The sequence below is a fragment of the Callithrix jacchus genome, chromosome 5 (genome assembly GCF_049354715.1).
Source record: "Callithrix jacchus isolate 240 chromosome 5, calJac240_pri, whole genome shotgun sequence".
Taxonomy (NCBI): domain Eukaryota; kingdom Metazoa; phylum Chordata; class Mammalia; order Primates; family Cebidae; genus Callithrix; species Callithrix jacchus.
The window spans coordinates 118,126,129-118,152,437 of NC_133506.1; the positions used below are offsets into that span (position 1 = coordinate 118,126,129).

The following is a 26,309-nucleotide window of genomic DNA, read 5'->3' on the forward strand; positions in this document are numbered from 1 at the left end:
AACAAGACTGTAACATAATGAGGTATGGGGGAGGAGTCAGAGCTAGTTAACTCAATTGGTTTGAGCAATTGCTGATAAGGCCAAGAGAGTGAATTCAATCACACACAGGCCAGCTAACTTTATTCTCTTCCTCAGTCACAAGTTAACCCCTAGTTCCAGCTAACTATCTCACAAATAGTATTGTTGACCATAAACAACCCGGTTTTTTTAAAGGATGGATTATTATAGATCAATCACTGATGTGAAGAAGATTCAGAATTCATGGGCTACAGTTTGGGGAATCAGTAGGATCATTTTGGTAAAGAAAGACAATACATATTCTACAGGTGGGCTAAAATAATAGGTTCCATCCCTAGCACTTATTAAAAAGCCCTCTCTCCATGCAATCAATCTCTACAAACACATTTTTGAAATAGGCACAACTTGCTCTTTAATTGCTGAGTATGTGGATTCCATAAGGGAAAACTGAAAACTCACTGGTTATTAATCTGTCATTATTTATCTTTCTTCTTTTTTAACGTGGGAATATCTTTCATCTTTATTCTGTGAATTTTACTACCTTAGGCAAAGGTTTGTCTTGGTTTGAGATATACCATAAGCACCTTAGGAACAGTCTAGGTCTGACCCGGAGCACCTTTCCATGGTTCCAACAGAATCAGGCCCCTTTAAATATGGACCCAATTCAAACCCAACCCTTTGTTTGCAACAGAGTAGGAGGCCTGCAGGCATTGCTGAGTGAGATCACAATCTTCTACTGATTTCTTCTGGATTCTTAACTCACTACCACCCTAGTGCCATTTCGGTGCAGCTCCAATACACCAAGAATAAATTGGAAGCGAAGAAGGGAGTGGACATTGGCCTAATTGGTATTTCAAATGCCTGAAAGCAAGGTTTGCCATGTAATAGAAATTGTGTACATTACCACGCTGGCATTACAGGGGTAATCGAGTTATCCACTCAGGTGTGACCAGGCCTCTGTTTGCCCAGAGCCTGCAGGTGAACAAATTAACTGTTTACATTGTCTGGAGGTGCCTGCAGCAGGAGGTGGGGAGAAGAGAGCCAGACTGGCTGCTGGCCTTCTCTCTGTCATGATTATTTTGTTTGTTTTGCATGTCTTTTGCCTTTGTTAATGGCTTTTCACTGGGGGTCCCTTTCCTCTAGTTAGAAAGGGTTGTGCAGTGACCTGTCCTGCAGTATGGAGCTGTCTGTGGTTACCATGGCCACTGTATTTTTAAGAAATCTCAAAGAACATCGGGAACCAACCCAATCTTTTTTTTTTTTTTTTTTAACCAATTCCTCTTCCCCTTCTCTGTTACTAAAAGCTAACATAGGCCAGGTATGGTGGCTTATGCCTGTGATCCCAGTATTTTGGGAGGCCAAGGCAGGAGGATGCTTGAGCCTAAGAGTTTGAGACCAGCTTGGGCAACATAGCAGGATCCCATCTCTACAAAATAAAAAAAACTAGCTGGGTGTAGTGGTACATGCTTGTAGTTTCAGCTACTCTGGAGGCTGAGCTGGGAGAATCACTTGAGCCAAGGAGTTCAAGGCTACCATGATTACTGCCATGATTGCCACTGTACTCTAGCCTGTGTGACAGAGTGAGGCTCTCTCTCCAAAAAGAAAAGAAAAAGAAAAGAAAGCTAATATATCAGAATTTAATTCAATGAGAATACCTCACTGCCCTGTTTCTATCAGCTTCTTTCTCCACTCTTCTGGAAGGTTCTGAGTCCATTTTCATACTGATCCATTGTATTAATAGTAGCATATTTCTTCCCCAGAAAGCTATACCAGCCGGCTCCCTTCCCCATATTGCAAATCCCTGCATATCAAAGAGGAAATAAGAAGTTAGGAGCTCAGCTGACCTTTCCCTCATGAAGTTTCATTCCAGTTAACGTTGGTTTGGGGAGCATTTCAATTTGGATTCACCTTTATTATATTACCTAATTCAATAATAATCCTTGGACAGGAGGGAACCTTAAAAGGCCACCCAATCTATTTATTGTGTTGCTTCTAAGAAACATAAATGAATAAGTTCAAACAGATAGAAAAGGAGATTCCACTGTCATTCCCAGCCGTCTGTCTATTCAGAAGGTCAGTCGTGCCTACTCTCTGGAATTTTCCCTCAGATAGATTCTCATTTATTCCCACTTTAGTCTCAGCTGCCTTCCTTTGTTGGGGGGGGTCAGTTACACTCCGCAGCTGTCTCTCACACCTGTAAGGATAGAACTAACGCAAGTTAAAGAAAAAAAAGAAAAAGAACTAACCCAAGTTGAATTTAGTCCAGGAAAATGGCGTCTAGAAAGCTCGATTTTACTTTTCTTTTTGTCCAGTAGAAGCTCTATTGGGCAAGAAAGGCCTGCTGTTTAGGAATCTGGGGAAGTCTGTTTCCCTGAGAAACACAGATGCAGCTGTGTGAAGCTCAGCTTAACTGGACTTGTTTCCTCACCTGTTAAATGAGAGAGTGGAGCTGTACAGCATCTGAGAATCCTTCTACCTCAGACATTCCTGTTCTAAATATGGTGGGCCTGACACTGAAACTGCTAAAGAAGTTTCACACAAAAATGTGTTTTAGCTTTAATTACTTATTCAGTTTAAACAAAAAATAATTTTTTAATTACCAGCGCTTTTGTTTTCAGAAGTTCTCATAAATACATCTGGTTTCCCCCTCTCTGTCTATCTAATAAAAGTATTCTGAAAGGCCGAGTCCGCGGTGAGGAGGTTAGAGGATCTAGAAAGGGAAGTGAGATAGATAGAGGGGGCAGGGGAGATGATGATGGCAGCTTTAGTCGTAGGCTCCTGCTGCTTCCTGCTGTTTCTTAATAGTCACCCAAGTATGATCCAACTTTGAACGCTAGAATCCTAGGACCAAACTCAGGAGAATCTTTCAGTCTTGCCTTTGGGCACGAATGATCCCAGAAAGAGAGCTATTTATCGCTTTTGTTTTCTGTTTTGTTTTTCTTTCGTGGAGACAGAGTTTTGCTCTTGTTGCCCAGGCTTGAATGCAATGGCACGATTTCGGCTCACTGCAACCACCACCTCCCAGGTTCAAGCAATTGGTTTTGCCTCAGCCTCCTGATTAGCTGGGATTACAGGCATGTGCCATCATGCCCAGCTAATTTTCTATTTTTAGTCAAGTCCAGGTTTTCCAGTGTTGGTCTGGCTGGTCTCAAACTACTGACTTCAGGTGATCCACCTACCTCGGCCTCCCAAAGTGCAGGGATTATAGGCGTGAGCCACCGCACCCGGCCGATTTATTCATTTTCCTTTTATTCTTTTCTTTCTTTTTCTTTTTTTTTTTTTTTGAGATGGAGTCTCTCTTTGTTGCCCAGGCTACAGTGCAGTGGCGTGAATTTAGCTCAGGCTCTTGGGTTCAAGAAGTTCTCCTGCCTCACTCAGCCTCCCAAGTAGCTGGGATTACAGGTGCGCACTAGCATGCCCGGCTAATTTTTATATTTTAGTAGAAACAGTGTTTCCCCACATTAGCCAGGCTGGTCTTGAACTCCTGACCTCAGGCGACCCACCCGCCTCAACCTCCCGAAGTGCTGGGATTACAGGCATGAGCCACTATGCCCGGCTCTCCCATTAAAAAAAAAAAAAAAAATTAGCCAGAGAAGATGATTGGTTGGGCAAGAAAGGTGCTCCCAAGTGGCTGGGCATGGTGGCTCACGTGCCTGTAATCCCAACACTTTGGGAGACTGAGGTGGGCATATGACCTGAGGTCAGGAGTTGAGACCAGCCTGGCCAAAATGGCAAAACCCCATCTCCACTAAAAATACAAAATTAGCTGGGTGTGGTGACGTATGTCTGTAGTCCCAGCTACTTTGGAGGCTGAGGCAGGAAAATTGCTTGAACCAGGAGGAAGAGGTTGCAGTGAGCTGAGATTGTGCCACTGCACTCCAACCTGGGCAACAGAGTGAGATCCTGTCTCAAAAAAAAAGAAGCTGAATGCAGTGGCTCATGCCGGTAATCCCAGCACTTTGGAAGACTGAGGCAGATGGATCACCGGAGGTCAGGAGTTCAAGACCAGCTTGGCCAACATGGTGAAACCCCATCTCTACAAAAATACAAAAATTAGCCGGGCGTGGTGATGTGTGCCTGTAATCCCAGCTACTTGGGAGGCTGAGGCAAGAGAATCGCCTGAACCTGGGAGGTGGAAGTTGCAATGAGCTGAGATCATGCCACTGCACTCCAGGCTGGGCAACAGAGCAAGACTCCGTCTCAAAAAAAAAAAAAAAGAAAAGAAAGAAAAAAAGAGAAAGATGCTCCCCAGAGATAACCAACTGCCCATCACCTGTCCTGTTCTCAGGGAAGCAAGTAAGTGCCTATAAGAGACAGGTTATTTATGACCCTGAGCAAAAATCTCTTAATCCTGCTAATCTTCAGTTTCCTCACACGTGACAATTGGGAAAATGTATATTTATAGGTTTGTTGTGATGCTTAAATTAGAGAATTTGTGAAAGGAAGTACCTGGCATGTAGGAATGTTTCCTTCCCTTCCACTAATAATAAACTTTTGGATCAGCGTTGGGCACTTACTAGGAGTTCAATAAATTATTGAAAAAGAGATGATGGACAGCACAAAACGTGCTCACTTGGATATTAAAAAAACTACCCAGGAAGAGGCCTACATGAAAATCCACCATCCCCTTCCTGGTCTGAGAGCTTTTGTCCCTGACGGATTATTCAAACTTCACTTCCCGGAGAGACCAGAGCCACGCATCCAAGCTCTGAAACAGTAGCCAGTGGCACTGTCAGCAGGAGGACTCCCACTGACCTCCCTGCATTACATCCATGCATTCCTTGGCCCCATGCAGCGTCATGCCCACTTAATTCACTGAGTTCCAATTTGGGTCTCAAAATATATTAAAGGGAGATTTTAATAACAAAGCAGATCTGAGCATCCAGCGGATGTTCCTGTGTTCCTTTTGGACTCAGATATTTCTGAACAGCTTTTTCTGGTGAGGGACTAAGCTTCCCTTCCTCCCTGGAGCCAGGACGCAGCTCAAGCCACAGCGGGGTGTTTAGCGCTCTTCAGTGGCTCCAGATTGTGGCGCTGGTGCAGGTCTCCTCATACGTAACCAATGGCTCCTGAGAGCCTGCGTCTCGAAAATTACTTCCCACGATGCCGGCAACCACCGCAGAATTCAAGTTTGAATAGAGCAGGAAAAAGGTGTTTGAAAGGCCTGTTCACTCAGCTGCATTTTAATTTCCTTTTCAATCTTGTCCCAATTAATTTCACAGAATTAATCTCACAGAAGCAAACTCGGCAGCACTGAGGCTGCGGTTTTAGTGTGGCGGTTGCTCTGCCTGAACATGAAATAGGAGCTAATATAAAAATCCATCTGCTGTGTTTGAAATACATGCCGGCTGCTGCTCAGTCCTGTCTGACATTTCAAACATCAACAGCGGGGAAAAGTGATTTGGGGGTTAGTGGCCATCAGTACTTGGCAGGGGTTCAACAACAGGTGTACTCCAAAAATCCATTCAGCCTGGGCACCAGGCATGACAGGGCAGGTGCCGAATCACCCTCCATGTGATGGTGTGGTGCCCTGGCTTAGCTCCTTTCATCTGGGGATTGCAAGGCCCTTTTGTGGACCAGCACCACTTTAGTCACTTGTTTTGTTTTTGTTTTTTCTGAGATAGAGTCTGGCTTTGTCACCCAGGCTGGAATGCAGTGGCACCGTCTCAGCTCACTGCAACCTCTGCCTCCTGGGTTCAAGCGATTCTCCCGCCTGTCTCCTGAGTAGCTGGGACTACAGGCAAGTGCCACTGCACCCAGCTATTTTGTATTTTTAGTAGAGACAGGGTTTTGCCATATTTGCCATATTTTGCATATTGGCTACAGTGGCTCATGCCTGTAACTCCAACACTTCCGAAGGCTGAGGCAGGTGGCATGAGCCACTGTGCCAGGCCTATGGTCACTTGTTGTAAGTGGGAGAAAGAGAGGTAAGACGCCTCTATTTGGATAAGACAAGTCACAAGTCCTGGCTTTCAGAAAAGTGATCCTTGTCTTCTTGGCTCCAAGGTCTCTCACTAGGGAACATTCTTTCCAAATAATAATAGTGCTTGTTGGCAGGGCATGGTGGCTCATGCCTATAATTCCAGCACTTTGGGAGGCTGAGGCAGGTGGATTACCTGAGGTCAGGTGTTCGAGGCTAGCCTGGCCAACATGGCAAAACCCCATCTCTACTAAAAATACAAAAATTAGCCAGGCGTGGTGGCACATGCCTGTAGTTTCAGCTACTAGGGAGGCTGAGGCAGGAGAATAGCTTCAACCTGGGAGGCAGTGGTTGCAGTGAGCCAAGATCACGCCGCCGTTGACTCTAGCTGGGCGACAAAGCAAGACTCCGTCTCAAGAAACAATTAAAATAATAATAGTGCTTGTTCCACTATTTAAGAGAACTTTTTTTTTTTTTGGAGACAGAGTCTTGCTCTGTCACCCAGACTGGAGTGCAGTGGCGTGATCGTGGCTCAGTGCAACCTTCACCTCCAGGTTCAAGCGATTCTCCTGCCTCAGCATTCCTAGTAGCTGGGATTACAGGCATGAACCACCACAGCTGGCTAATTTTTTGCATTTTTAGTAGAACTGGGGTTTTGCCATGTTGGCCAGGCTGGTCTTGAACCCCTGGACTCGAGTGATCCACCCACCTTGACCTCCCAAAGTGCTGGGATCACAGAACTGAGCCACCAAGCCCTGCCAAGGTAATTCTTAAACACCTTTTTTTTTAAAAAAAGCATCCTGTTCCAGAAGTTATTTATGGTAGTAACATGAGCTGTTCAGAAGGGCAAATTAAAGAGGGAGAGAAAGAGAAACTCTTTTTCAGTTGACTAGGAAGGAGGATGAGGTCTTCCATTTAAGGTAAACTGAGCTAGTGGGATACATCTCTTGGGCTTGGGTTGTGTGCATCATAAATTGGTCTGAGGCTCTTCCAAGGAATTGTCCAGTCCCTTACTTCCTTGAAAAGCAGCCTTGGAGCAACAAGTTGGGCACCGGGTTTATACTTACATGGTAGCTTAGCTGGGGTGGGAAGGTATTCTCATGGCCCAGACACACAAGGATCTGGGTCATCTTCCCTACTGATGCAATTGATATGGAAACAGGGGGCCTTACAGACAAATTTAAGTTTAGCTTGGAACACGTGATGCTGTCAGATGGTGATAGGTCTTTTGTGAAGAAGAATGGACAGACTTTGTCACCCTGAACTGCAGCTACTTAAACTCAGATTGGATCCTGGCTCCACAGCCAGTCTAGTCATCTGAATGCAGCAGGCCTGCGCCAGCACACCTGGACTATGTTAACACAACACTATGTCTGTTATAATGGGAGTTTTAACCCGATTTTCTCCACCTACTTCCTCAAAGGGCTACTTAAAGAATGTAGACCTTTGCCCTCCCTTGACCCTGTTCTCTCCAAAAGAGATTTGTATGTTGTAAAAATTATCTTAATGCAGCAATATTTCCTCTTTTAAGTGTGCTTAGTTGAATGTCACAACAACCCTCATAAAAACAGATAAGTTAATTCCTTCAATTGCTTTAAATGAAGGGTTTTTTTGTTGTTTTCTTTTTTTTTTTTTTTTTTTTAATTTCAGGGCTCTGAGGGAAAGGAGGTGTTTGGTGACATCTAGTGTCCATTTAGGATTTCCTCAGGCACCATACCCTCTGGTTGGCTGAGTGGGGGATGGGCGGGAGGTGATCTGGGAGGTAATTTAGGGGTAGTAAGTGGGGAGAATATAGGCCTGGGGCACAGGCTGCCCAAACAATGTGATGAAACTGATCAATGCCTGTCAAAGAGCTATTATGCACCTCTGACCTAATCAAAGAGGGTGAGTGAGGGGATCCTATGGCAAAGTATCTTTTCTTATTCATGATGGTTCGAAAGAGAAGCAGAAGCTGTCCCTGCCACCCCATTTCATGTTAACAAGCAGGTCAACACTGAGCTGTGATGACGAAGACGATGATGATGATGATGGTGTTTTCTCTCATTAATAACCCCTGTGGGAGGCAATAGAGTTAGGAGGATAGGAATGGGATTTGGGGTCAGCTGGAAGGCAACGGTCATATACCGGTCAAATTCAGTAGAGGCCATTCCTTTCCCCCAGACAGGAACCAATCGTCTAGAACAAACCCTGGCAGCCTCATTCCTTCCAGGTAATTTTTATAAATGAGGGGAGACTCATTCCAAGAGAGGACAAAAGGCAGACGGTGTTTATGTGTGTGTGCATATGCATGCATGTAAACCTGCTAACAAGAGGCCCAATTGCACATCAACCCTATTCTGCAAACCCTGACCATTTATTCTAAAACCCATTTTTTAAAAAGAGAATAAAATTGGCATTTTCCTCTCTAATATACTTATTCCTAAACAGTTGTCCTGGACAAGACCTTTCATTTTCTCTGTGTGTGTGTTTGTGTGTGTGTATGTGTGTGTCCATGTGCACACACACTTTTCAGTTGGAGAAAAGTCCAGACCAGATAATTAACTATGAAGCCCAGACAGAAATGTTTACCTAGAACCATATAAGCCATGGCAGGGTTAGGTTAATGCTCAGAATCACCCGATGCTTTGCAAACTCCAGTGTAAAAAATTCCAGCCATTTATTTTGCAGTGAATGTATAACAAATGCTGTTAAAGTCTTCGTCTTTGACAGAGGTAATAATAAATTCACTGTTAAAGACGGTAGTTTAATTCCTTATACCTCCAATACTGCACAGAATAAACCATATTCATCACTGAGTAATTTTTTACCACATAAATCTTTAAAACTAACTGGTGAAGGCTGTTGAGACTGAAATATTGTGAATTTATTAGATATGCCCATGTAGTATTGGATTCAGAGGTTTCCATTCGAATATATTATGGGGAAAATTTGTGTCTTTAACTGTGACATTCCCTCCATTTCCCATTGCCAGTATTATAACAAGCAGCTCCTACAGAGTCAACTGCACATTTATTAGACAGAGATTTAGTAATAAACTCCTCACTAATCTGCCAAAGAGGCTGGATGACATTTTGGTGAGACGCCCTATTTAAAAGGAGTCACAAAAGCTTTGTTTCAGTAAAATTATTTTCTCAAAAGGAACTTATTGTCCCCAAGCCTCTTCTGCCACTATTTCTTAGTATTGCATGGATTCAGCTCTCCAACCAAACTAGCAAAATATTGAAACAAATTATAACGTCATTGCTAACATACAGGGCAGTAACTTCTGTGCAGGTTATAGAATTAGTTATGCAAGATTGAAGGTAATTGATTAGAACACAGAAAAGCTTAAATTTGCAGACATTCCCAGACGTATGGTATTTAAGGCTAATAAAAAGACCATATTGATTCTCAAATTAGAAATAATAGGAAATGGTTTCAGAAAACATTATTTAAAAACTTTAAAAAAGAAATAAAAACTTTTATCTTGACATATGAAACATTAAAGATACAATTAAATCCTCAGATTTGGGCAAAAATCCTTTTACTCCACATATTAATTTTGAGTGAAAATCTGCACCCGATAGAAGAGAATATTCTGAAGCTTTCTCATGATTTGCTAGTGAAGTGACACTGAAACTAACCAAGTATATCAAATTGTAACACCCTCTCCAGTTTCATTAAGGAATATTAATATTGCTAAAATGAAAAATATTTTTTCTTTTAAATCCAGAAATGTTTATCATCTTTTTAGCAAAGAGATTCTGCAGTCTCTCTGTTCCTGATAATATTCTATATTTGGGGAGAGTTCCAAATACTAAGAACTTTCATGAAGCATTGTGAACTTTACAATGTTTTTAATAAAATAAAATAGGTTTCTAACTATTAAATAAAGGAGAAAAATCTCCTGGCAGTGCAAGACTGTAGCCCATCCAAATAATTGTTAAAAGACAGAACCCGGCTAGAAAGATAAGCATAATACCAGCAATTAATATTCAGCATTTCTCATTATAGTCAAGAGGATGTATTTTTCTTTGTGATGTGGCTCATAAGCTAAGAGTGTTGGGAGCCAGACTCTGAGCTCTGTATTCTTTTTGTGGATGAGGATTAAAGAGGAAAAAAACAGCGACGATAATCCTACTCCATCTGTAAATGAACAAACATCTTGATTTTATAGCTATTTGCTTTGTAAAATTGAGGAATGAAACAAAAATTACTGGATGCCTAAGTAACACTTTAATTCTGAATTCATTTACGCTGTAGCTATGTAGTTGTCACAAACCATAATGCAGTATTTAATTAAAATAACAGAAGTGCATCTAGATATGTCCTGGGGTAGCTATCACCAAATTATAGTCTATGCCATCGGTATTTTATTTATGAAATGGCAGATTCTAAGGTGCAACTAGGCTGATGCAAAAACGTGAACAGTTTAAACTTGCATTTTTAGAAAGGCTCTTTTTTTTTTCCTGCTGCATCTTTAAATTTTTTCCTTCTTCTGTCTTTGGAAGGGAAGGGAGGTTAGTGTGATTGTTTAAAGATCTCTCTTTCTTACTCTTGCTTTTCAACTATTGACCTCCTAAGTCTTCTGGCTGTGAAATCCCCGTCTGTTGTCACGGAAAGGCTTGCAAGGTTCATAGGAGCCACAGCAAGTGTGGGACATCTTAGGCAGAACTTGGACGTGGATTCCAGGAGGGTAGGAAAAAAGCAAACTATTTCAGACTCTCGATGCCTGTTCCCACACAATCTTCCTTGCACCTTTTTCCACCTATAAATACCTGTTATAGTGTACACACTTCCTTGCTCTATTTTGTGGATGTTCACATGCAGACATACTGCTCCTTTTCATAAGCGCATAGCATCTGTCTTACACGCACCCACCATCTATCTCCTTGTTCACATTGGCTGTCCCATCCACCTCCTTGTCTGCAGAATTATGTTCAGCAAGGTCCCGATTTATAGGAAATAAATAATGAAAATGGAACGGACTGGGAAAGATAATCGAAACATTCAAATTGTTATTTTTCACTGTACTTTACAGAAACAGCGCATCTATAAACACCTAGAAAAGGTGTTGGCTGATCCCTAAAAAGGAATGCCTTTTCAAACGTTGTGATCAAGTGGGTCTCTACACCTTTCCTGTTCCTACTGTCCTGCTTTTTGATGCTCACCATTTTTAAATGGTAAACAATGCTGTGTTACTGTTTTCATTCTTTCTGCTTATTTATCCTGTCTATAATGATAAGTTTTTGTCATCACTTATCTTCTATGAGATAATCCTGAGAATTATAAAACAGAAACAATAATTGCAATCACCTTTTTAAAGAAAAAAGCCCTTGCAGTTGCTGTATAAAGATATTAGGACAATGGCATCATCGGATCACAGCCTGATCCTACAGCGAGGGTCTTTTGGAGAGAGAGTTTCTTCTACACACTTGTAATTATTTTAGCCCCTTTCACAGGTCACATAAAAAGTTAATTTCAATCGCTGCTAATTTCCGTCCAACAAGAGTGCGGTACTTTAAGCCACCCAAAATAATTGGATTCAAAACAAATTTAGGAAATTGAGTGTGTTAGAAAGCAAATAAAAATATCCTTTTGGTAAGGAGGAGGGTAAAAGTAGTAAAAATGGCCTTTTTTTCCCCTTCACAACTTTGCCATTAAAGTTGCACCTACAGCTAGAAGTTTGTCCGTGAAAAATGGTCATTTTGTTTCTCTGCTCAAAGAATGTTATTAAAATGCTAATTTAAAAGAAAAAGGAGTTAAATATCTAGCGATGGTGCATTCTAATTGCAACCATAATGAGCTCTCTAAATGTGCGTGCCCCTGACACACACAGAGCATAAACAGCAGTAAACAGATCATTAGTACCCGCGTTCATTTATTCTGGCGACCTTACCATGACCCCACTGAGGGTAGGGTGAAAAGCAGGTGGATCTGGCTGTGACACCCCCTAGAGGGATCCAGGAAATGAAGCTATAAGCCGTTGTCATGGAAACGCCTATGTGTGCAGATGATGTAACACACCGACAGGCTGTAGGGCTCCGCAACTGGGACGTTGCCTTTCCCTCACTGGAACAATCTTGAGGATTAAATTATTCATTTCTTTAATTCACAGAGCAAAAGGAATCCTAATTTTCTTGGTGATGTGCAACTCACTTCCATTTGTCTAGGGTCTGAAACATGGTGACTTGTCACCCTTCTTTCTGCAAGGCCCACCCCAGCTAGACCCAAATTGCTGAATCTGGCACAATCAAGTGCGGAAAAGCAGTGGAAATCTGAGACCCAGCATCTGTACTTAAAGAGAGAAAAATCTTAGGTTTTAAGCTAAAATTAAAAATATAGACAGTGTCCTCTCCTAATGAGGGCATGTTAACCAGAGACTAAATGTATGCTCATCCTGATTGAGATGGCTTTGTTTAGAGAGGAGCAGAGACAGATTTGGCCCTGGGAACTAACAAACTGGTACTTGATGCCAAGAGTGAAAAGGAGAGAGGCTCCAGCCCCAAATGAGCACATCACCCTAGAACACCCTATGTGTGCTTTCTAGCAAGGTGCAAGGAAAAGAGATAAGGGAAAACGAGCATTTGCTTACCCCTCCCTTGTGCATTTGAGAGAATCGAGATTAATAAAAATAATTCTTTGGAGAATGATTCCACTCTATCCTATCCTGTTTTGTAGCAAACAACCTCAATAACCTTAAGGCAACAGTAGAATAACTTTTCTTCTTTTTTTAAAGGAAGCAGAAAAGACGATCTCTGGAAATTATTTTAAAATAAAAAATCTCCCGGCCTGCATCTCCCCCCACACCCCCTCCCCATTGCACTTTAGATGAACCTGTGATATTGTAGCAATGGCCCTTGAAGTGCAGTGGGGAGGTGATTTAGGAGAATATTAAAGGCAATGTGGAGATTCAAGGCGCCTCTCTCAGGGAGATCTGGAGAAATACGCAGCACAGATGGGCCGAGCAGATTAAACATTTCCGTCACATTGTTTCCAAATTGTGTTGTGGTGCCTGAGGCTGGTACTGCGGTCAGAGCAAAACAGAGCTGTGCAGAGCTGCGCAGTTTATGGAATACATATTAATACGCCCGTCTCACATGGTATCACAATTCTATCAGCTCCGAAATGGTGCTGTCTCTATTGTTCCTGACTTCTGCACTTGGCACCTTGCTTTCTCCCATCTGCAGAGTGTTTACATTCTCTCTATCCCTTCTCTCTTCCTTAGGTATGTGCTGCTTTTTATTTCTCTTAACTTACAGCCCTGTTTCACCTTTGCTTTTACCTTCAGAGCTTATGATTTTTCTGCCACATACACGTGCACACACCTACTCTGTGTTTTGCACACACTTCACCAACAACATACAGTGTGTGTGCACAGGCCCTGCATACCTCCGTGGCCTCAACCCAATTATTATCCACTCCCACCCAGTACAGGATATAAGCATCACCCTTAAGTCTAAATGTTCTCTCACACTCAAGTGCTCTGAGACCCTCCATCTAGAGAACACATTCCTCTTCTCAGAACACTTAGCTCAGGGTGCGTTTTGTGGAGTTGTCACCATGAGCCACCCCCCTCCCAGCTGCTGCTGATTACCTAGCTTTCCCATGTCCCCTTCTCATACCCACATACCTTCCCCTGTATCCAGGCCCATCAATCTCCAAGTTAGCAAGTTACCCGAAATGTAACAATAAATACAACTAGCTCAATTGAGGCATATTTAATGATTCATTTTTATTATGATTTATAGACCAAAACTCTGAATAATGGAAAAAGAGAAAGTGATTGCCAAGAACTTAAAACACATTGTAAAACAGCCTGGAGAGGCTGCCATGCTACTCAAGGTTTCAGCCAAGTGCTCAGCTTCGATCCTTTCACAAGTTCCAACACCTCTAACCCACCAGCCACCCAACTGACCATTTCCTTTCTCCTTCTGGAAAATCTCTTCATAAAACTATTTTTGCTAAAGAATGGGTACTTTGTCTTAGGTGAACAATTCCTGTTCCCAGCCTTGTTTTCTCAGCAGTTAGAAGGATGCTGTGTTGGAGCCCTTAATTTATTTCATAGTGTATGATATCCTAAGAAAGCATTATATATCCAAAACTGGATTTTTAGGAGTAGAGAATTTGTGGGGAAATCCAGAGTAAAAATATGATGTTTGGAACTGACCCTGGAATAGTACAAGTTACTCTGCTTAGGAATTCAAATTTCCTATCTTAACTAATGGCAGTGTACGATACCCAAACACTAATAAGAGAAATAAGCAATCATAAACTAAAAATTCTGTGATTGATTGGCCTTTCCCATATGTCTATCAAGCACTTACTAATCTTTCGGGTTGGGGGCTCTTGTTTATAAGCACTGACATAGTGAACTTTTATAGTAAAAAAAAAAAAATACGAGACATTTTCTGGGAATCTTGTTTCATGGAAGTTTGGAACCCAATTCAATGTGAAAAGAGAATGTTTCTATTAGAAGCTTTTTGCCAGGGAATTGCCCCAAGCCATTTGAATGGAAATTATGAGAAGACACCACAACTTTGAAGTCACAGTTAAAGAGATGATGCCGGCCAGGCGCGGTGGCTCAAGCCTGTAATCCCAGCACTTTGGGAGGCCAAGGCAGGTGGATCACTAGGTCAAGAGATCGAGACCATCCTGGTCAACATGGTGAAACCCCGTCTCTACTAAAAGTACAAAAAATTGGCTGGGCACAGTGGCGCGTGCCTGTAATCCTAGCTACACAGGAGGCTGAGGCAGGAGAATTGCCTGAACCCAGGAGGCGGAGGTTGCGGTGAGCCGAGATCGCGCCATTGCACTCCAGCCTGGGTAACAAGAGTGAAACTCCGTCTCAAAAAAAAAAAAAAAAAAGAGATGATGCCTTGGCCGGGTGTGGTGGCTCATGCCGGTAATCTCAGCACTTTGGGAGGCTGAGGTGTGCGGGATCACCTGAGCGTGGTGAAACCCCATCACTACTAAAAATACAAAAATTAGCTGGACATGATGGCGGGCGCCTGTAATCTCAACTACTCAGGAGGCTGAGGCAGGAGAATTGCTTGAACCTGGGAGGCAGAGGTTGCAGTGAGCCAAGATCACACCACTGCACACCAGCCTGGGCAACAACAGAGCAAGACTCTACCTCAAAAAAAAAAAAAAAGAGAGATATAAAAGAGATGATGCCTTAAAGGAGGTACACAAGTGCAGTTGGCCTTTGAGGAAGGAATAGCCTCTGCAGCTGGAGGGTTGAAGCCCATGAAATCAAGTGTGAAAGCAATGAAGATTCTTGATTCTCCTTCACTGGTTTTTGTTTTGTTTTTTTTGAGGAGTCTCACTCTGCCGCCCAAGCTGGAGTGCAGTGGTGCTATCTCGGCTCACTACAACCTCCGCCTCCCGAGTTCAAGTGATTCTCCTGCCTCAGCCTCCCAAGTAGCTGGGTTACCGAGGTGTGCCACCACGCGAGGCTAATTTTTTTGTATTTTAAGAGACAGGATTTCATCATATTGGCCAGGCTGGTCTAGAACTCCTGACCTTGTGATCTGCCCGCCTCAGCCTCCCAAAGTGCTGGGATTACAGGCATGAGCCACTGCGCCTGGCCTCTCTTTCACTGTATTTTTTAAAAGCAGAAATTGTGTGTGGGGAGTGCGGGGATACCCACTCTGGGCCAAAGTACAGATCCAGGCCATAAAGACCATAGTATTTTTTCCCCTAGAGTGCCGGCTGGTAAACTGCAGAGGGTTCATAAACCCTTTGAGTATCTGATGAAAGGTCAGGGCCTCACCCCAGGGATGAGGCCCATATACACATGCACACAAAATTTTACACCAGTTTCAGGGAGTTCAAAGACTCCTTCACATCCATCCATAGAGAGGCCAGGGGTTCACAGATTCTGGTTTAAGAATATGTGCCCTGGAGAATGGTAAATTCCTTTTGTTGGAACAGCCTAGGATTCACTGAGCCTAGAAATTGAATTCTCATCCCAAGATAGGATGGTCATTCCAGGTCATGTCTGTGCTACTCCAGGGGAGCCATGGAGGAGCTTATACAAATAGGAACCAGCAGGGAGAAGAGAAATTAAAATGTAGCAATCATGGAGTAGGGGTATTTAATCTCTTTTAAGGCTTATGATAGGCGCCTGCTGGTTTTCCCCTGATATCCCAACACCTACTGACAGGGTATTTGCAGCACCACACAGGGACTCAGGGCCCTGTGACAGGAGGAGCACCGAGGAGGTCCATGATAGTCTTGAAACCATAAACAGCAATAGGAAACCACTGGAGGCAGAGTCAAGCTGTGCAACATGCCCGTTGTTGGTGGCCATACTGCTTTTTGTTTATAGAATTTGCTGTTCTTTTTATGGCAGATTTGGTAGGGTTTTTTCTTTCTTGTTGATGGAGATTAGCAGCATAAATTCTTTTATGGCAGTGTGCAATCCCATATAAACACTTTGATTGTTGCTGATGGTGAGTACTGCGTCTATTTCGGGTTCACTCAATGCTCCACTCACCCAGACCAATAGTTTTTCAAGCCAGGTAATGGAGTCCAAATAGCCAACTTTTATTTTTAAGACTTCTTCATGTGGGGTATTCAAGCAGGTGGGGCAAGGTTGGTGTTGAGAGAAACAGATGTTTAGTCAAACCTAGAAATATTGATGACAAGAACAAACTGTTCACTGTACTTATTTTAGATGAAAGGTTTCTAAAAAGACTTTGTGGCAAGCCCTGATGGAAAGGTTTGTGGTTTTTTTAAAAATAACTTTTTATATTCTTATCTAAAACATCCTCATTGAACAATTTTGTATAATTTAAATCTTAGCTCTACCATTCAGAATATATATGTAGAGTTATGGAGTCATGAGCACATATAATTCTGAAGCCCTACATTGTCACTTGTAGATGTGTATCCCTACCTTGAAGATAGAAACACTTCCAAATAGAGGATTTCAGGTCTCCTGGGAGCCTCTCAGCATTTTCCCAATATTTCCAAACATCTGGGCAAAGAGAAATCAGTCTTTATAGAAAACATTGATCCGAGAAATTCAGTTCTCTTTGCCATCCTAAAACTAAAACCCAAGAATCAGCAACTTAATAAAAATGCAGTAAATTAGCACCTTCAGACAAGAGCAGGGTTCATTCAGAGCTGGGGTCTGCCTGACTGAGCCAGTACTCTCTCTATTTTAATAGTTTAATAAAAATTAGCATAATTAACGAACATCTGTATGATCCAGAGTGGTGCAATTTGGCACTTGGAAACGAGGGCTTAAACATGATTGCTGTGAGTTTAATGTTGTTTTAATTCTTTTTGGCACTGTGCAGTGAAATAAACGTTTGGTGGTGATAGTTCTCGGCCGGATCTCATTTGCATTTTTCTCCCTTTGATTATGAGCAATTGTGGACTCCCCAGCAATTCATCAAAGTAGAAATTATTTTAAAATACCTCGTGGTGTTCAGACTGGGCTGGAGCAATGCGTGGGGGGGTGGTAGTAGGAGAGAAGGCTAGAAATTTTCCATTCATGCTTTAAACATCTCAGCCCTGCAGCCCTTTTCGGGTATCCAGCCAAGGGATGAAATCTGGAAAAGACAGTCAGATCCTGGGACATGTAGGTGCTTTGATTAAGCTCCCAGGCTCCCATAGCAGGATACATATGGTCTCTGAGACTGTGCCATCCTCCTTACACTTCTGCCTGCTCTTTTGTTTTGAAGGGCAGAGAGTTGATTTCACTCATTTCAGTTCTCACCACTGTGGCGAGGCTTCTACATCTGCAGTCGGCAGGGTCAGTGTTCCCCTCAAGCAAGAGCAGACAGACTGGGAGCCCGGCTCTTGCAGGTGCCCTGCTGAGCCTCATCTGCTTCCTTGTTTGCACCCTCTTCGAGTTGGCAGAGAGCACCTTCCCAAGGCTTCATCCATACTCCTGGCATTACAACTAAAGAGGGGTGCTACAAAGTGTGAATCAAAGATAGGGGTGTTGAACAATCCCCGGGGAGCAAATGCCTTGTCCTGTCCCCTGCAGGTGATGCAGACAATAGTATCTGGCAGGTGGAAGACTACACTTCACACATTTCAGCAAGTTGACTTCAATCAAAAGACTCTCAGACAACACTGTGCCCACCCTCTGCCTGTGAGATAGCAGAAGAGCTAAAGCTAGCTTTTATGAGTTATAGTGTGAGAGGAAGACAGAGTATGTATTTCCCCTTCACAGTAAGGGCCTTACGAGAAAACTTAAGTCAGAAACTGCCCTAACTTCAGTGTTGGAAAATGGACAGTAACATAACTTGTACCAAGAGAAGCTTAAAAATGCCCTGAGAGGCCGGGCATGGTGGCTCACACATGTAATCCCAGCACTTTGGGAGGCCAAGACGGGGGGATCACTTGAGCTCAGGAGTTCGAGACTAACCTAGGCAACATGGCAAAACCCCATCTCTACAAAAAAAAAAAAATATATATATATATATATATACACACACACAAAATAATCAGCAAACAAAAAATAATTAGGCAGTGGCATGCGCCTGTGCCTGTGGTCCCAGAGGCTGAGGCAGGAGAATCTCTTGAGCTCAGAAGACAGAGGTCGCAGTAAGCTGAAATCATGCCACTGCACTTCAGCCTAGGAGAAGGGAGTGAAACCTTGTCTCAAAAAAAAAAAAGCCAAAGAATTCTCGGTAATTTCCCATAAGACATTGCAAACTATAGGGAGAAGCTGGTTTGGGAGAGGGAGGAAATGAGTGTGGTGCGTCATACACAGTGGCTCACTCCAGTAATCTCAACAAGCAGGAGGATTGCTTGAACCCAGAAGTTTGGGACCAGCCTGGGCAATATAGGGAGACCCCCATCTCTACAAAAAAAAAAAAGTTTTTTTTAAACTTGCCAGGCATGGTGACATGTACCTGTAGTCCTAGTTACTTAGGAGGCTGAATCGGGAGGATCACTTGAGCCCAGGAGTTGGAGGTTGCAGTGAGCTATACTTGCACCACTGTACTCCATCCTGGGCAACAGAGCGAAACCCTATCTCAAAAAAACAAAACAAGCTGGGCATGGTGGCTAAATGCCTGTAATCCCAGCACTTTGGGAGGCCGAGGTGGGCAGATCATCTGAGGTTGGGAGTTCGAGACCAGCCTGACCAACATGGAGAAACCCCATCTCTACTAAAAATACAAAATTAGCTGGGTGTGGTGGCACATGCCTATAATCCCAGCTACTCGGGAGGCTGAGGGAGGAGAATCGCTTGAACCTGGGAGGCGGAGGTTGTGGTGAGCCGAGATCGCACCATTGCACTGCAGTCTGGGCAACAAGAGCAAAAATTCCATCAAAAAAAAATGAAAAGAAAAGATGTGGCATAAGAAGAGGTGGCAGACAGACACATTCAGTTATTTAAGGCTGATTTTAACAAGGCAATTCCCTGATCCTGAAAGGATCAACTCAGTAGTCTCACTTCTTATGGCATTTCAGACTCCTATTGGTGTTTAGGGAGTCATTTGAGGAGACTGTCTCCAAAGGCAGTTGATCTCTTTCTGCCACAAACAGTTCAATCACCAGGAGAATATCTTGGAGTTAGTTGTAACTAAATCTGCTCAACTAAGAGTACAAATTTCCACTGCCCCCTTCATTTCATCATAATCTCACTTAACAAGTTTTTGGGGTGTTTTTTGCAACGGAGTTTAGCTCTTGTTGCCCAGGTTGGAATGCAGTGGTGTGATCTCAGCTCACCACAACCTCCAACTCCCAGGTTCAAGCAATTCTCCTGCCTCAGCCTCCAGAGTAGCTGGGATTACAGGCACCCACAACCACACTCGGCTAATTTTTGTATTTTTAATAGAGACAGAATTTCACTATATTGGTCAGGCTGGTCTTGAACTCCTGACCTCAGGTGATCCACCCACCTCAGCCTCCCAAATTACTGGGATTATAGGCGTGAGCCACCACGCTTGGCCTCATTTAACAAATATTTATTTGGCCCCATTCTATGCTGCCTACAGTGCTAAATGCTGAGAATACAACAGCAAACAAAACCAACAAGGTCCAGTCCTCAAAACTTTCCAACTAGTGATTGACACAGAGACGAAGACAGTCAGATCACAAGCTCTTTTCCAGGAAAGCACAGGGCACAGCACTGTGGACCATGTAACGAGGACCCCACACAGTCAGAGAGTGTCAAGGAGAGGCTTCTAGAGAGTCAGTAACTCAGGAATTGAGATCTGAATCCTGCTTAGGAGTGAACCCCTTGAAATGAGGAGGGAAGTAGAAGCTAAACAGAGGAAAGATTCCAAGGCGAGGAAGCCTGTGGCCCATGGGAGCAGCTGAGACAAGTTCTGTTTTACTAAGGGACACTAAATCTAGGAGGTGAGTGACCATGCTGGACAGTGAGAGGGACTGGGTCATGCAGGACTTTATCTACCTTATTAAAAAGTTAAGCAGGGGGCCAGGCACTGGCCCATGCCTGTAATCCCAGCACTTTGGGAGGCCGAGGCAGGTGAATCACCTGAGGTCAGGAGTTCAAGACCAGCCTGGCCAACATGGTGAAACCCCGTCTCTACTAAAAATACAAAAATTAGCCAGATATGGTGGTGGGCACCTATAATCCCAGCTACTCGGGACACTGAGGTAGGAGAATCGTTTGAACCTGGGAGGCAGGGGTTGTGGTGAGCTGAGATAGTGTCACTGCACTCCAGACTGGGCAACAGAGGCTACAGCTCAAAAAAAAAAAAGTTAACAACGGGCACTGGGAACCCACTGAAAGTTTTCAAGCAGAGCAATGACATTATCAATGTGCACTATAAGAGAGTCTGGTTGCACAATGAATAGAGTGGAGAAGAAGAATGCTGATACAGAGACTAATTTGGAGATTGTTTCTGTAGTTCTCATGTGAGAGATAGCTTCATGACCCTAAGGTATTGACATCTGGGAATGGAAAGATGACATATTTTAGTAATATTTTAGAGGGAGAACTGACAGGATTCAAGGATAGATTAGAAGAGGGGGATGGGGCTGGGCACAGTGGTTCATGGCTGTAATCCTAGTACTTTGGGAGGCTGAGGCGGGTGGTTCACCTGAGGTCAGGAGTTTGAGAACAGCCTGGCCAACATGGTGAAACCCCATCTCTACTAAAAATACAAAAATTAGCTGGGTGTGGTGGTGTGTACCTGTAGTCTCAGCTACTCAGGAGGCTGAGGAGAATCGGTTGCGGAGAGCTGAGATCATGAGATCATGCCACTGCACTCCAGCCTGGGTGACAGAGAGCAAGATGCCATCTAAAAAAGAAGAAGAAGGGGGTAAAATTAGGAATGACTCCTGAGATTCTGGCTTGGGTAACAGTGCATCATGGTACAACTCACTGAGATAGAGAACCAAGGAAGCAAAGATAGCTTTGGAGTGAGGATGAAGGTAAAGGCAGGATGACATGTTAAATTTAGGACATACTGAGTTTGAACAGCTTCGTAGAATGCACTTGGATACTGGGGTCCAACACAGACTTGGGCTGGAGCTCTGGTCATGAATGATTAACACAGACATGGTGGTTACACTACAGAGGTATATGGGATTGCTGTAGTAAAGTGCATCAAGACAGAAGAGAAGACCAGGACAGAACCCTGGAAAATGACCACATTAAAAAGTGGAATTGATAAGTGTATTAGGTGAATGGGAAAAGAAAAAAAAAAGTGGAATTGAGCAAGATGAGCCTGCAAAGGAGAATGAGAAGCAAACAGAGGCAGGAGGGAAACAAAGAGAGTATAGTTATCATAGAAACTAAGAGAAGAAAAGGTCTCAAGAAGGATCAATAGTGCCAGCACTGCTGAGAGATCAAGTATGTTAAGGACTGAAAAGTACTCAGAGAATTTGAGCAATGCAGGGTTTCAGAAGACCATGGAGAGACAGCATCAGTAGAGGATGGCAACAGAGCCTGATTAGCGCAGCTTAACAGTGAATAGGAAGAAAGTTGGAGCAGTGAGTAAGTAAACTCTTTCAATAAGTGTGGTATAGACTAGCAGAAATGGGAAGTAGACATGTAGTGGCAGCTATTTAATGGTTGTTTTCAAAAATGAGAGAAATTTGAACACCTTTGCTGATGAAAGGAACCATTTACATCACAGGCAGAGAGGGTCAGTCTCTACAGAACCTCATCTCTCAGAAGGAAAGGAGAAGGGTTGCAAGTGCATATTTTGAGGGGTAGTCTTAAACCAGGGGAGGGATACTTGGGAAAGAAAGATGGTTGTCAATACAGGTAAGTTTCTGCTTTGGTGCCTGGAGGCTGACAAATCTGATGGCTTCTCTTTTCTCTTTGAAGGTGGAGAAGAGGTTGTCAGAAGTAGCAAGAGTTTGAGGAGGAGGGATATTAGATATCATAATTCTACATAATTATATTCATCTAGAGACAAAAAGATCACCAGATAATGTAGGGACTCTGAATTTTACATATCACCATTCTGGTTTTTTGTTTTTTGTTTTTTTTTTTCCTAGAACTCAGCAACCAGGTATACAAAGAAGCAGTTAGCTCTATGGTACCCCAAATCCAATTGAACTAAAATATGTGATTTTTCCCACTCTTAAAATTTCATTCTGGCCAGGTGCAGTGGCTCACACCTGTAATCCCAGCACTTTGGGAGGCCAAGGAGGGCTAACCATGAGGTCAGGAATTCGAGACCAGCCTGGCCAACAAGGTGAAATGCATCTCTACTAAAAATAAAAAAATTAGCTGGGCATGGTGGCACATGCCTGTAGTCCCAGATCCTTGGGAGGCTGAGGCAGAATTGCTTGAACCCAGGAGGCGGAGATTGCACTGAGCCAAGATGGCACCACTGCACTCCAGCCTGGGTGACAGAGTGAGACTCTGTCTCATAAAGAAAAAAAAAATGTATTCTAATTTTACTTCTTTTTTTTTTTCTGTTCGTTTGTTTTTGAGACAGAGTCTCACTCTGTCACCAGGCTGGAGTGCAGTGGCACAATCTCAGCTCACTGCAACCTCTGCCTCCTGGGTTCAAGCAATTCCCCTGCCTCAGCCTCCCAAGTACCTGGAACTACTAAGGTGCCTTCTACCACGCCCGGCTAATTTTTTGTATTTTAGTAGAGATGAGGTTTCACCATGTTGGCCAGGATGGTCTCGATCTCCCGGCCTCGTGATCCTCCCCGCTCGGCCTCCCAAAGTGCTGCAATTACAGTTGTGAGCCACCATGCCTGGCAATTTTACTTCTTTCAAAAGAAAGAAAACAGTTTCTGGTGCTATCAGAAATAGCCCTGTACTCTTCAACATCTGTTGTGCTTTTTTTTTTTTTTTTTTTTTTTGAGATGGAGTTTCGCTCTTGTTACCCAGGCTGGAGTGCAATGGCGTGATCTGGACTCACCGCAACCTCCGCCTTCCAGGGTTCAGGCAATTCTCCTGCCTCAGCCTCCTGAGTAGCTGGGATTACAGGCATGTGCCACCATGCCCAGCTAATTTTTTGTATTGTTAGTAGAGACGGGGTTTCACCATGTTGACCAAGATGGTCTTGATCTCTTGACCTCGTGATCCACCCGCCTTGGCCTCCCAAAGTGCTGGGATTACAGGCGTGAGCCACTGCGCCCAGCCCTGTTGTGCTTTTGAGAAGCTCTTCTGTATTCAAGGAGCTGCATCCTCACCCTGTGACCACCCCTTTAAGTCTCTTTTAAACCTTCTCAGCCTCTTTCTTGTTTGCCCCTCTCTGTGACATTTATGTCCAGCCTGTCATTATTAATGTACCTGTTACCTCTCACATGTTGAAGGGAAAGAATCTAATGGTTAGAGTGCCTACTATGTATCAGACACTTTCAGTTGTTTTTATTTCAGTGATGCAATTTACATCCCCACAGTATAGAAGGGAGATATTATCCCTACTCTTACAAAGAAACTAAAGCTAGAAGAACCTAAGGTCATGTGGCTACTAAATGATCAAGCGAGGATTAGATCTCGTCTGTCTGACTCCAAAACCCATTACTCTGCTGCAAGCTCCCAAGGAGCAAGCAATCTTCTGATTCATCATTATATACCTCATGGGAACTCAAACAGCACTTTGCACATAGAAAATGCTAGATAAATATCATTGATTTGAACTATGACTTGACCCCTTGAATATCTTCAGTGTTCTGGCAATTTAGTGTGTGGCCCAACTTACTCTAAGAAGCTATACCATTCAGCTTGGTTTAAAAAAAAAATGCTCTTTAGGTTCAGCAAGGGCATCAAATGTGCTAACTTTACAATGTAGACAGGAAGATGGCAAAATGAAAGCACTTACTCTCTTCCTCTAGATGACTTTTTTTTTTTTTTGAGATGGAGTTTCACTCTTGTTACCCAGGCTGGAGTGCAATGGTGTGATCTCGGCTCACCGCAACCTCCGCCTTCTGGGTTCAAGCAATTCTCCTGCCTCAGCCTCCTGAGTAGCTGGGACTACAGGCGCACACCACCATGCCCAGCTAATTTTTGTATTTTTAGTAGAGACGGGGTTTCACCTTGTTGACCAGGATGGTCTCGATCTCTTGACCTCATGATCCACCCGCCTCGGCCTCCCAAAGTGCTGGGATTATAGGCGTGAGCCACCGCGCCCAGCCTAGATGACTTTTTTAAATTTAATAATCCCATCAGGGAAGTTAACAGTTCACAGTGATATGGCAACAGTGAAACCACCAAACAGAATCTCCCATGCAATCACTGGAATAAATGAGCAGAAGAATGACCAAATTCTAACTGATGCTATCCTCTTTTCCCTTTTCAGGAGTATAACATGTATGGCTGGTGGGTGGGAGAACTGAACAGCCTCGTTGGGATTGTTCCAAAGGAGTATCTCACCGCCGCATTTGAAATGGAAGAAAGATGAATCCCAGGTATCAGAACCATTGTCAGTGAACTGCCTGTTAGTTGAATGGAACTTGTGGGCCACTACTTTGTTTCTCTGAAAGATGAGAGTTGCTGGTGAAGTAGCTTTTCTTCATTTCCCATACTAATGCTAATGATTCACAACTGATGGAAAGAAAATGAGTCTAGAATTGTTTTTTCTTAAATTTGGAGATAGTGTCACTTAGGATAAGGTTCAACTAATAGCAATATAAAATCCAAACTAAAAGTGACTTGAGCGATGTAATCCCCACAGTTTGGGAGGCTGAAGTGGGTGGATCACTTGAGGTCACCAGCCTGGTCAACATGATGAAATCCCCTCTCTACTAAAAATACAAAAGTGAGCTGGGCATGGTAGTGGGTGCCTGTAATCCCAGCTATTCGGGAGGCTAACGCAGGAGAATCACTTGAACCCAGGAGGCAGAAGTTACAGTGAGCTGAGATCGTGCCACTGCATTCCATCTAAAAAAAAAAAAAGTTAACACAGAAATTTATTTTTCTGTGGGGCACGGTGGCTCATGCCTGTAATCCAAGCACTTTGGAAGCCAAGGCAGGCGGATCCCCTGAGGTCGGGAGATCAAGACCAGCCTGACCAACATGGTGAAACCTCGTCTTAAAAAAAAAAAAGAAAAAAGAAATGTATTTTTCTCTTCTGTAAAAATCTAGAGGTAAGTGGTCCAAGGTATCCAGTCCCAGGTACCTTTTCTTTTTGTTCTTCTCTGTGTGTCCAACATTCCCAAGGTTACCTCATGGCCAAGAGAGATGCTCCAGCTCCGGCCATCTTGTCTGCATCCTACACAGCACAGCAGGAAAGATAAAAGAAGGTCAGGCCAGGCACAGGGGCTCACACCTGTAATCCCGGCACTTTGGGAGGCTAAGGCAGGAGGATCACTTAAGGTCAGGAGTTTAAGACCAGCCTGGCCAACATGGTGAAATCCTGTCTCTATTAAAAATACAAAAAATTAGTCAGGCATGGTGACACACCCCTGTAATCCCAGCTACTCAGGAGGCTGAGGCAGGAGGATCACTTGAACCTGGGAGGCAGAGGTTGCAGTGAGCCAAGATCATGCCACTGCACTCCAGCCTGGGCAACAGACAGAGTAAGACTCTGTCTCAAAAAAAAAGGAGGCCAGGCCCAGTGGCTCACGCCTGTAATCCCATTACTTTGGGAGGCCAAGGCAGGCAGATCACAAGGTCAGAAGTTTGAGACCAGCCTGGCCAACATAGTGCAACCCCCATCTCTACTAAAAGTACAAAAATTAGCTGGATGAGGTGGCATGCACCTGTAGTCCCTGCTACTGGGAGGCTAAGGCAGGAGAATCACTTGAACCTGGGAGGCAGAGGTTGCAGTGAGCTGAGACCATGCCATTGCACTCCAGCGGGGGTGACAGAGTAAGACTCCACCTCAAAAAAAACAAAAACATACCTTCTCCCTTAAGGGCACTTCACAGATGTTGCACACAAAATTCCTCTCACATTCCATTGGCCAGAAGTTAGAATACATGTATATGACAAGCTGTAAAGAAAGTGTATAGCCCCATGTCCAGCTTAGAGTTGAGAGAT

The 26,309-nt window shown here is 43.5% G+C and overlaps 1 protein-coding gene across 4 annotated transcripts in view; it reads left to right on the forward strand.

Annotated features, from left to right (window-relative positions):
* Nucleotides 1-26,309, forward strand: part of SKAP1 (src kinase associated phosphoprotein 1) — a 301,079-nt gene that overhangs the window by 271,612 nt on the left and 3,158 nt on the right. For all 4 annotated transcript variants that reach the window (XM_035301334.3, XM_035301335.3, XM_035301336.3 and 1 more), the window contains one exon: nt 24,628-24,736. In XM_035301334.3, coding sequence (XP_035157225.1) covers nt 24,628-24,729 — 102 coding nt within the window. In that variant the 3' untranslated portion in view covers nt 24,730-24,736. The remainder of the gene's footprint in view (nt 1-24,627; nt 24,737-26,309) is intronic.